This window comes from Aquarana catesbeiana, linkage group LG10 (assembly GCF_042186555.1).
Source record: "Aquarana catesbeiana isolate 2022-GZ linkage group LG10, ASM4218655v1, whole genome shotgun sequence".
Taxonomy (NCBI): domain Eukaryota; kingdom Metazoa; phylum Chordata; class Amphibia; order Anura; family Ranidae; genus Aquarana; species Aquarana catesbeiana.
The window spans coordinates 137,565,759-137,578,265 of NC_133333.1; the positions used below are offsets into that span (position 1 = coordinate 137,565,759).

General features: G+C 44.3%; 1 protein-coding gene and 1 pseudogene across 2 annotated transcripts in view; one reads left to right on the forward strand and one right to left on the reverse strand.

The window, feature by feature from the left end:
- Positions 1–899: 899 nt before the first annotated feature.
- LOC141110915 (uncharacterized) overlaps positions 900–12,507 on the reverse strand; it is a 37,844-nt gene continuing 26,236 nt past the window's right edge. For both annotated transcript variants that reach the window (XM_073602700.1, XM_073602701.1), the window contains exon 5: positions 900–4,182. In XM_073602700.1, coding sequence (XP_073458801.1) covers positions 3,658–4,182 — 525 coding nt within the window. In that variant the 3' untranslated portion in view covers positions 900–3,657. The remainder of the gene's footprint in view (positions 4,183–12,507) is intronic.
- Positions 8,064–8,182, forward strand: LOC141111586 (5S ribosomal RNA; annotated as a pseudogene).

Sequence of the window (12,507 nt, forward strand, 5' to 3'; positions counted from 1 at the left end):
GGAAGATGACTTGAGAAAACTAAGTTATTATCTGTTAACTTGAATTCCAGGAATCTTCCAGGACGGGACTGTTCCCACCCTATGATTATGTAATTGTAATGATGATTATTAGGGGTGTTTGTTAAAGGCCTTAGGTTATTTGTTATTACTGAGGGACCATGCACCGTACCTGTCCTTTTATACTTACGTGGTTTTGTGTTTCCTGTGCTAGGTAGGAGGAGCCACTCTCTCATAAGGCCGTCATGGAAGATTCCTGGAAATCGAGTTAACAAGTAATAACTAAGTTTTATGTTAATCACCTAATAAATTGAGCTACACTATTCACAGCTTGGCACCTCTTCCTCCCCATCTCCTCTTGTTGTTTCAGTTGTTCCAGCCCACTCCAGAGGTAGCCTCACCTCCATCATACAGAATAAGCCAAAAACTTTTGTATTATTAATCAATATACAGTATCTGGCTCTTCTCCAGGACTCCGGACTTTTAGCTTTTTACATTTTATACTTACACCATCTGCTCTTCCTGTACACACGGACAATCTTGACCAGTTTGGTATCATACATGGTTCAATTGCTGGCAACAAGTGTAGCGCTGAGTAAATGATTTAGTGTGCTGGTTCTGTCGTCCTATTATATAGTTTTAGTAAATCTAAAGGAAATCTTACACCTGAAGTCGCACTGACATACAACTTTGAAATCATGCATCTTTCACATTCGGATTCAGTGTGACCGAAGACTCAGGGTTTACATCTTTTTTAACCACTTACAGACCGGAAGATTTGCCTGCTTAATGACCAGGCACTGCGTCGCTGTAACTGACAATTGTGCGGTCGTGCGAAGCTGTATCCATACAAAATTGACGTTTTTTTCCCCCCACAAATAGAGCTTTCTTTTGGTGGTATTTGATCACCTCTACGGTTTTTATTTTTTGCGCTATAAATAAAAAGAAAAACAATTTAAAAAAAAAAACAATTTTTTTACTTTTTGCTGTAATAAATATCCCCAAAAAGGTTTTTAAAAATCTAATTTCTTAATCAGTTTTGGCCAATATATATTCTTCTACATATTTTTGGCAAAAAAAAAAAAAAACACAAAAAAAATGCAATAAGCGTATATTGATTGGGTTGCGCAAAAGTTATGGCGTCTACAAACCATGGGATAGATTTATGGCATTTTTATTATTTTTTTTACTAGTAATGGCGGTGATCAGTGTTTTTTGGCGGTACTGCGGCAGACAGATCGGACACTTTTGACACATTTTTGGGACCACTGACATTTATACAGCAATCAGTGCTATAAAAATGCACTGATTACTGTATAGATGTCACTGGCAGGGATGGGGTTAACACTAGGGGGCAATCAAGGCGTTAAATGTATTCCCTCATTTGTATTTCTAACTGTGGGGGGATGGAACTGACTAGAGGAGGAGACATATCATTCTTCCTAGCTAGTAGGAACAGACGATCTGTCTCTTCTCTCCTCACAGAACAAGGATTTGTGTGTTTATACACACACACACACACACACACACGTCCCTGTTCTGGCTCTGGTGCCCGTGATTGCACGTGGTTGGCAGTCATCGCGACCTCTGGCCATGCGCATCAGTTTCCCCGCAGTGCAGCGGGCGTGCGCCTGCTTATAGGCATTTAAAGGGCCCACGTACACCTACAATGGTTTGCGGGATCGTGCCGACCTGCCGCAGTATAATGACGGCGGCTGGTTGACAAGCTGTTAAGATATTCAAGTCTACTTTAAGTTATATGCAAATCTTGACATTTTCTGCAAATAGTGAGTTTGGGATGTCACACTCCCACATCATGAACCTCCTACTGGTCAGTAAGGCACGATCCACATTAAATAGACCAATAAGGAGAGTTTGTGTTCTGCCCTTCACACCTTGACAGGAGCGTTCACATGTTTTTATGTGTTACCGCCAGCCCAAGAATTTCAATTGGCAGGCAAATGAGCAAAAAAAGTAGGCAAGCGTAACTTTTAAAATTGCGCCTGCAGTACCATGCCTTTTGGTGGCCACAAATGCAGCCAGTTATATGCAAATCTTGACATTTTCTGCAAATAGTGAGTTTGGGATGTCACACTCCCACATCATGAACCTCCTACTGGTCAGTAAGGCACGATCCACATTAAATAGACCAATAAGGAGAGTTTGTGTTCTGCTCTTCACACCTTGACAGGAGCGTTCACATGTTTTTATGTGTTACCGCCAGCCCAAGAATTTCAATTGGCAGGCAAATGAGCAAAAAAAGTAGGCAAGCGTAACTTTTAAAATTGCGCCTGCAGTACCATGCCTTTTGGTGGCCACAAATGCAGCCAGGTTTGAGAAATGGGTGAGAATGCCATTAGGAATTAATGGCACCCGCACGCAGCTGCAGATAGCGCATTCCCGTGTGGGAAAACGCACTCTTCCGCACTGCAATTGGGGTGAACTGGCCCTTAAAGAAAATTTCAACATGTATATCTCTTTTCAGCGGCCTATATCTCTGGATCTAGTAAACACTTTGATGTGTAGCTTTCACAAAATAACCCCTGCTTACATCAGTTTAAATTGCCCAGGTTTTGACTGAAAAATTCAAACAGTAAAACCCCTTTCACACTAGGGCGGTCGTTGACGGTAAAACGCTGCTAGTTTTAGTGGCGCTTTACCATCATTTTAGCGGCGCTAGTCGGCCGCTAGTGGGGAGCTTTTAACTCCCGCTTGTATACACCGCTCCCTTACTGCCCCAAAGATGCTGCTCGCAGGACTTTTTGTAACGTCCTGCCAGCGCATCACCCCAGTGTGAAAGCACTCAGGCTCTCACACTGGGACTGCAGGGGAGGTGTTTTTCAGGCGCTTTACAGACGCTATTTTTAGGCCAAAAGCGCCTGAAAAAATGCCCCAGTGTGAAAGGGGTCAAAGAGTAGATTCCTTCATGGAAGGAAATAGAGTTGCATATACCGGTAGGAAAACAATACCCTTTTTCTGGCAACCTTACTGTTTTTATATTTAAAGCATAAGTTCACCTTTTGTAAAAAAAAAAATTAAAAAATAAATGCACATGGATTTGCAGGTAAAAAAAAAGTGCATTTATTTTAATTTACACTGTAGCCTGTAAAGCTCTGCACACACAATCAGTATATTATATACATATATACTCACTCAGTATAGCTGTCTGCCAATACCTCTCATACAGGCAGAGAGCCACTAAATTACACCCTCGCAGTTCATTGAGAACTGCAAACCCTCTGCAATGGTAGCAAATGGTATGTGTATTTCATTCATCACAGAGGTCTGTGAATGAATGGCGCAGCCATGTGGGTGGAGCCTGCACAGCCGTGCTATATTTAAACTGTGACAGCGGGTATGAGGAGAGGATCCCCCGCCTGCTGTCACAGCAGGGGATTGAGGAGGTGCGGGAACTAGAGCACAATAAACATGTTAACTTGTTACAAAAGGTAAACCTATCCTTTAAGTTGAATTTTTTTTTTTTTTGTCATAAGCAGACCAATGAAAAAAAAGATTGTCCACTGTACTGAGAATCTATTTGGATAATCTTTCTGTAAAACTGTCCCAAACAAACTGGAATAAAAATCTCTTAGTGCAAAATTATAATACTGGACCCAAAGAAAGCATTGTCTGTTAGATGGTTATATCCCACAGTCAATTTCAGGATAACCCCATGGGATCGTGTAGCAAACAAGCCAAGTAGCAACAGATTATCCAGGCTCGATCCACCTGTACTTCCATATTCTGTGGATATATACACTTTAAAAATCGAAAGTTTAATGCTTTGTCTATAAGGCTCAGGAGACTGAGAACCTGTCTGCTCATTTCCTGCTGCTGGTGGGTCAGCTGGACTGGAGAATTTTGCATGAAATTTGGAAAGTGCAACAGCTGGCTAATTCCACCAACTATTTCTTCCTGTGGTTGTCCATCCATGACCTTGGTAGCTATTCCAAATGGTAAGCTAGATGAAAATGTTATGAATCCATTGGAAGAGGCAATGGCGTAACCTCGCCTTAAATAATGGTTTCTGGAGGGGTGTGTAGAAGATGGCTTAGTGCGGTCCTTGGCCTGGACTTCAAAGAACAGATCTGTACAGTCCATTACAGTACAGTTGAGTCCTTGATACTGTACTGTTCTCTTGGGTTCAAAGAGCTCTAGGTATCTGGTACTGTATAGGATGGGTACCTAGAAATGGGAATAAACAATTGTGAACAAACCAATCATCAGCTGTCTAGTGCATAATTTTTATAGGCATACAAGTCATATGTACAATTCTAAGTTTGAGCCCACATTCATACGGTAAGAAAAAGGGAAATGCAGTTTGATGGGAGTTTGATAAAGCAACCTTGGCACCCTCATACAGTAATACTAAGATTTAAAAAAAAATCCCAGCAACCAGAATTCAGTTTAAATGTCATATTTGTGAAATCGGAATTCCAGCTGAGCTTTACACACTGCCATATAAAAGTTAACTTTCAAAGAGATCAATATATAGACTGTCATTGCTCCCCCTCCTTGTACAAATGTTGTTTACCTGGCTGTAGCACTGAACATATAAGTGGTGTTCTAATTTCCCTGGCTGATTGCTTATTTTGAGTTATTGATTCAAATGATTGAAGACAGAGACATCCAGGCAAGTAGCAGTTTCAGAAGAAGGTCCTCAATAGCAGCTTATGTTTCCCAGTATTGTTATACAAGTTACAATATTTTTTTTTGGTCTGTTTTATTTTATTGACTATTAGTTGTTTTTTACAATTCTAGGTTTTGAAACTTCTATTTTATAGCAGATTTCTAACATATTTAGTCAGGTTGCAAAAAAAAAAGAAAAAAAAAAAAAGACACAAGTCCATCTAACCAATAAAAAATAAGGATGTGGGCTGCAAGCAACCAGTAATAGATCCATATAGCAGTGAATTATTTTATCAGGGAGATGCTGCCAGAGCCTCAGTACTAACAGGAAGTGTTATGGCACCACTCCACTGCCAATGTAAACACAGTGCAGACATGCCCAGGAGCTAATAAATTCAGCTTCTGTGCTTAGTGATGGACTGCGGCTGTTAAACACCCTAAACAGGAAGTTGCCTCCCTATATAACCCCTCCCACTACTGGGAGTGTCTTAGTGCTGTGTTGAGCTCCTCTGGAGCAATCCCTGCTGGGGCTAGCTTGGCAGCCAGATCCATTCAAAGTGTCTTTTAGGCTGAATTGAATGGTACCCGGGCATTGTATCAAGGTTTTGCCTGTAACGCTTCTCTTTTTAGAGAGCTGGACCCCCGGATCCAGTACTTTTGGTATTAAGGCCATAAAGTTTTACTGGGGGGGGGGTGCTTTTTACAGGTCCAGGATTGTGGGTTCCCCGAGGGTCCCCGGTTCCTGAAGGTTTGTTAACGGAACCCACTGTGAAGGGTGAAGATTGGGTCTGTTGGTTTTACCACAGAAAACCCTGCGGCGGGAAAGGTTTGGGGGGGGGGGGGGTTTGCTTCCTCCAGACACCCCCACCTGAGCTGAACTCTTCCCCTCTTCAAGAGGCTGAGTATAAAGTTTTTTTTTAACCGCCCCTACACGGCGGCGGCTTCAAGGTCTCCTCCACGCCATCCCACCCTCACTCAGCTGATCCCGTCGGATTCGAGGCCCGTGCTTGCGCGGGAAAACTTTTTTTTGAAAAAGAAAGGAGAGGGGGCGTGATGCGACAGTGGGTGTGGGGCTTAGCGCGGCGTTGGCGTCCTCCAACGTGGGAGTGTGTTTTTTAAAAAAAAAAAAAAAAAAAAAAAAAAAAGAAAAACTCCATTTCTGCTGGCTGCAAAGTTGTCAGAGAGACTAAAGAGCAAAGAAGAGCATGAAAGAGGTTTTGGTGATACAGGCATTTCCTATTTGACACATTTACTATTTGCATCAGGCTGAGCATTAATAGCAGCGACAATAGCTGGACTATTGCTCAAGCAGTGGATGTGATTTCTTCTGGTAGTACCTCTGCTTTGTGCATCGGGCTATGGTCAGAAGGGGGGGGGGTTGAAACACCCCCAAAAAAGAGCTAAAAGGGTCTCCCTCAAGTTCTGAAAAGCCTACTCATCTCTACAAATGGCATCCTCCTCTGAGAGGAGGTGGCTGGTCAGAGTGAGCATCAGGGCCATGAAATGTCTGCAACTGTTTTTAACACTGCAGCCCCTGTTTATTTTATGACACTTAAAAAAAAATATAAGTTTAGCGACTTTAATCGCATCCCAGTGTGGGTCAAAATGCGACAGGTTCTCTTCCATTACCCAGGACCCTCAAATTGAGGAACTAGGGGCAGGAGAAGACGATTCCCTCAGGGGACCGTAGTGAGGCTGATGACTCCTCTGAGGTGTCAAATGCGGGAGAATCAGCTGTTCTAATCTTAAGATTGATGGTGCAATTTCTTGCTGAATGATCGCTCCACATTTATGTACCCTTAACTGAGTGTTTGGGTTCACTAAAGCCTCCTCAAGCTGTGCATGCCTTTTCCTGTCCATTCATTGCTGGAAAAGCTTTTTTGTATCTGAGAGGATCACCCAGATAAACATTTTTTTCCCTCCTAAAAAGTTTTCACACTTTATCCTATGGTGGAGGAAATTCACTAAGTAGGGTATACTAGCAATTAACGCTGCTATATTCTCTGTGAATAAGTTTGACTTGTCCGGCAGACAATGCTCAAATGCTAAGGGATCGAGCGGATAAAAAAGGTGGAATTCCTATTGAAGAAAAAAAAAACCCACTTTATTCTCTGGCAGATTGAGTGTCTCAGCCTGCGCTGACAGTAATTGCTTAATCATAGAGAGACCAGTTTAAACAGGTGTTCAAGGTTATCCTGCTCAGCAGGCCCAGGAGGCAGCTTTAGGTTTGCAATAGTTGCTATGAAAGATTCTATCCTAAAGGGCTTGCGCCCTTCGCTAAGCGCCTTGTAAGAAGCTCCTGGCTAGTCTTCCTTTTTGTGGTGAAACAGCTATTTGGGGATGTTTTGGATAATACATCCAAAGAAATTCTAGTGGAAAGCACCCCCTTTTGCCATTTAAGAAAAGGAGTAAATGTATTTTGGTTTTAAAGCTCCTTCTCCTGTGCCAGAGGCATCAGCCTCCAGGCAGTCACGGCGGCTTTCACCATCAGGTTCAATCGAATAGGGGGAATTCTTCTGCAGTTCTCAAGGATCTGGCAGGAAGAGTGTCGAGACGAATGGGGGACTTCCTCAGTAGCTCCAAGGTACAAACTGGAGTTCCAAGAGTTCCCATCTCCTCGTTTTCTCAGATCAAACGTTTCTAAGGATCCAGAGAAAAAGAAAAAAGTGATCATGGGGGTCCCCATGTAAGAACAGAGGTTGGGGTTTGATTCAAACCTCTTTTTTTCACGGTGCCAATTCCGAATGGACATTCTAGACCTCAAAAATCTAAATTCAATTCCTGAATGATTGAAAATCAGTTATCTCCATCCTACAAGGAGGAGAACTTCTGGCGTCAATCGACATCAAAGATGCATACCTCCATATGCCCATTTACTCGCTCACTAGTAATATTTATTTTTCCAGGTGGAAAATCTTCATTTTCAGTGTGTAGCTCTGCTTTCCGGTCCAGCTACTGCACCTTGAGTGTTTACAAAGGTTCTGGCCCCTCTTCTAGCCAGATTAAGGGCCCAAGGTATAACGATTATGGTTTACCTAGTCGATCTGTTCTTGATAGACCAGTCGGTAGCGTGCTTAAACCAAAGTATGGTCACCACATTCAACTACCTGGAATGTCTAGGTCGGATTCTCAACCTAGGAGAAATCTTCTTTAAAACCACGAAGGCGGCTAAAATACTTGGGTCCGATCATAGGTACACCCAGAAAAGGGTGTTCTTACCCCAGGCAAAGATCAGCGCCATAAAGGAACTGATTTAGGTGGTCGAAGCAAGATGATCATCTTCTGTTCAACTTTTCGTGAGGTTGTTGGGAAAGATGGTGGCTTCATTCGAGGCCGTTCCTTATGCTCAGTTTCATTCAAGACTGCTGCAAAACAGTATCCTATCGGCTTGGAACAAAGGGTTCAAGCTCTACATTTCCAATGTGTCCGACTCCAAAGCCTACGGCCACATCACCCTGATAGTGCCCGATCTCGTCTGATCTTGGAGGCTAAGCAGGGTCGGGCCTGGTTAGTACCTGGATGAGAGACCACCTGGAAATACCAGGTGCTGTAGGCTGGGTGCGCCGGAGCCTCAGTTTATACACCCTTTGGATGCATTATACATACAAAAATCTACTAAGGGGAAAATCCTTCCTTCAGTTACCTGGGAAGTGGTAACAACATATGCCAACCTTTTTTGTTTAGGTTGGGGAACAGTCCTGGAAGAGGCAACTGTCCAAGAGAAGTGGCCCAGATCAGAAATGACCTTGCCCATAACATTTTAGAAATTCAGACAGAGTTCTTGGTCCTGAGGGCCTAAACGTTCAGTTTACGGTGTTGTCCTGCCAGGATTCAATCCGACAATGTCACAGCAATTGCCTATATTAATCACCAAGGGGGCACAAGAAGTTGTGCGGCCCAAAGAAAGGTGAATCATATCCTATCTTGGGCAGAAAACAATGTACTTTGCCTATCGGCAGTCTTCATTCTAGGAATAGAAAATTGACAGGCGGACGACTCGAGTCGCCAGCAGTTGTTCCTGGCAGAATGGTTCCTTCACCCCAATCCCTTCCTGTCAATATGTCAAAAATGGGGGATCCCAGACATAGATCTGTTTGTGTCCAGGTTCAACAAAGAAATCAACAACTTTGTGTCAAGAACAAAGGATCCGCTAGCATGCGGAACAGATGCCTTGCTATTTCCGTGGAATTGGTTTTTACTGATTTATGCATTCCCTCCTATTCTGCCTGCGTCCATGACTTCTTCGGATCAAGCAGGAAGGGAAATAATTGATTCTTGTGGCCCCCAGGAAATCTTGGTATGCAGAGATCGTAAAGATGGCAGTAGGGGACCCATGGACCCTACCATCACGGCCAGACCTTCTCTCGCAAGGTCCGGTGTTCCATCCTACTTTACAAACGCTAAATTTAATAGTCTGGCTATTGAGACCCACACTCTGAAGAAGTGTGGGCTGTCAGGTTCAGTAGTTTCTACCTTGGTTAATGCAAGGGAACCGGCCTCCATAATTATATATTATGGAGTCTGGGAAACATATGTCTTCTGGTGTTAAACCAGGAGTTGCACCCCAGGAAATAGGTCAAAAGGTAGAATCCTTGACTTTCTGCAGATGGGGTGAGAAATAAGGCTGGCCTTGAGTTCTTTCTAAAAAAAAAAAAAAAAAAAGATGGCTTCAGATACACTTTATGAGGACTATAAATATGAAGAAATAATGGGTAGCAGACAGCAGCACATTTGAAAAAATAGGCAAAAGCTCTGCCTGCTGTCAGCTAATCATCCCTTTTATAGTGAAAATCAATTCACCATTGCTTACAGCTCAATGAACCCCCAGCAACCTTTGGAGGAACCCTAAGGTTCCAGAAATTCTGGTTGAGAAAGGTTGATGTAAAGTAGAGTAAAGATAAGTATGTTTGGCTTTTTACATTAAAATGGAGCTCCACCCAAAAGGAGAAGCTCAGCTTGTTTGCCTCCCCCCCCCCCCCCCACTGCCATATTTGGCACCTTTTTGGCCCCCCTTCTCCTTCCCCCACCGCTTGGCCATTCATAAAGCACAGTGCACATGCGCAGTAGGGAACTGGCTGTAAAGCTGCATAGGATTCACCGACGGTTTCCCTTAGTGGAGATGGCAGTGGCAGCACCCGACAGCCGATTGAAAAATCGGCTGGGGTGAAGACACCGCTGGATTTGTGGATAGGTAAGTGTCTTAATATTAAAAGTCAGCAGCTACAGTATTTGTAGCTGCTGACTTTAAATTTTTTTCTAAAGGAGCCTGGAACTCTGCTTTAAATACTTACATGAACCCACAGCTAATTATGCTATAGACCAAGGATCTCCAAACTACGGCCCTCCAGCTGTTGCGGAACTACACGTCCCATGAGGCATTGTAAAACTCTGAAATTCACATACATGACTAGACATGATGGGAATTGTAGTTCCTGAACAATTGTAGGGCCATAGTTTGGAGACCCCTGCAGTATAGACAATAAGAGCAGCTGTACTGATTCACTAGGAAGGGGGTCTGCTGTGCTGGAGGAAGAGGTTTATGGTAAGACTGGATGAGTATTTAAGCTAGGATTGAGGGGGTAGGGTGAAATAGAATACAACTGGGCAGACAGGTGAGTTATATATATATATATATATATATATATATATATATATATATATATATATATATATATATATATATATATATATATGAACATCTGGGTAGCTAGCAGTGACCATAGCAGGATTTACTTGAGTGTAAGCTGTAAGCAACAAGCACATAGATAAAGAAAGATAAAAACACTTAACTTTAAGTTTTCAAATTTTCCAAGCATGAGGGCTGTTCTCAAGGTTTGGACTGGTAAAATGAGAAATTCTGAAAAACAAACTGCAGCCTCACTGTGCCCATCAAATGCAGTCTCACTGTGCCCATCATTTGCAGCCACTGTGTCCATCAATTGTAGCCTCACTGTGCCCATCATTTGCAGCCACTGTGTCCATCAATTGTAGCCTCACTGTGCCCATCAATTGTAGCCTCACTGTGCCCATCATTTGCAGCCTCACTGTGCCCATCAATTGCAAACAATGTGTCCATCAATTGTAGCCTCACTGTGCCAATCAATTGCAGCCATTGTGGTCATCAATTGCAGCCTCGCTGTGCCCATCAATTGCAGCCTCACTGTGCCCATCAATTGCACCTAGCTGTGCCCATCAATTGCACCTAGCTGTGCCCATCAATTGCACCTAGCTGTGCCCATCAATTGCACCCACTCTGCCCATCAACTGCAGCCTCACTGTGCCCATCAATTGCAGCCTCACTGTGCCCATCAATTGCAGCCTCATTGTGCCCATCATATGCAGCCTCACTGTGCCCATCAGTTACAGCCTCACTGTGTCCATTAAATTCAGCCTCACTTTGCCCATCAGTTGTAGCCTCACTGTGCCCATCAATTGTAGCCGCACTGTGCCCATCAATTGTAGCCTCACTGTGCCCATCAATTGTAGCCTCACTGTGCCCATCAATTGTAGCCTCACTGTGCCCATCAATTGTAGCCTCACTGTGCCCATCAATTGTAGCCTCACTGTGCCCATCATTTGCAGCCTCACTGTGCCCATCATTTGCAGCCTCACTGTGCCCATCATGTGCAGCCTCACTGTGCCCATCAATTGCAAACAATGTGTCCATCAATTGCAGCCACTGTGCCCATCAATTGTAGCCTCACTGTGCCCATCAATTGCAGCCACTGTGCCCATCAATTGCACCTAGCTGTCCCCATCAATTGCACCTAGCTGTGCCCATCAACTGCAGCCTCACTGTGCCCATCAACTGCAGCCTCACTGTGCCCATCAATTGCAGCCTCACTGTGCCCATCAATTGCACCTAGCTGTGCCCATCAACTGCAGTCTCACTGTGCCCATCGATTGCAGCCTCACTGTGCCCATCGATTGCAGCCTCACTGTGCCCATCGATTGCAGCCTCACTGTGCCCATCATTTGCAGCCTCACTGTGCCCATCATTTGCAGCCTCACTGTGCCCATCAATTGCAAACAATGTGTCCATCAATTGCAGCCACTGTGCCCATCAATTGTAGCCTCACTGTGCCCATCAATTGCAGCCACTGTGCCCATCAATTGCACCTAGCTGTCCCCATCAATTGCACCTAGCTGTGCCCATCAACTGCAGCCTCACTGTGCCCATCAACTGCAGCCTCACTGTGCCCATCAATTGCAGCCTCACTGTGCCCATCAATTGCACCTAGCTGTGCCCATCAACTGCAGTCTCACTGTGCCCATCGATTGCAGCCTCACTGTGCCCATCGATTGCAGCCTCACTGTGCCCATCGATTGCAGCCTCACTGTGCACATCATATGCAGCCTCACTGTGCACATCATATGCAGCCTCACTGTGCACATCATATGCAGCCTCACTGTGCACATCATATGCAGCCTCACTGTGCACATCATATGCAGCCTCACTGTGCCCATCATTTGCAGCCACTGTGTCCATCAATTGTAGCCTCACTGTGCCCATCAATTGTAGCCTCACTGTGCCCATCATTTGCAGCCACTGTGTCCATCAATTGTAGCCTCACTGTGCCCATCAATTGTAGCCTCACTGTGCCCATCAATTGCAGCCATTGTGGTCATCAATTGCAGCCTCGCTGTGCCCATCAATTGCAGCCTCACTGTGCCCATCAATTGCACCTAGCTGTGCCCATCAATTGCACCTAGCTGTGCCCATCAATTGCACATAGCTGTGCCCATCAATTGCACCTAGCTGTGCCCATCAATTGCACCCACTCTGCCCATCAACTGCAGCCTCACTGTGCCCATCAATTGCAGCCTCACTGTGCCCATCAATTGCAGCCTCATTGTGCCCATCATATGCAGCCTCACTGT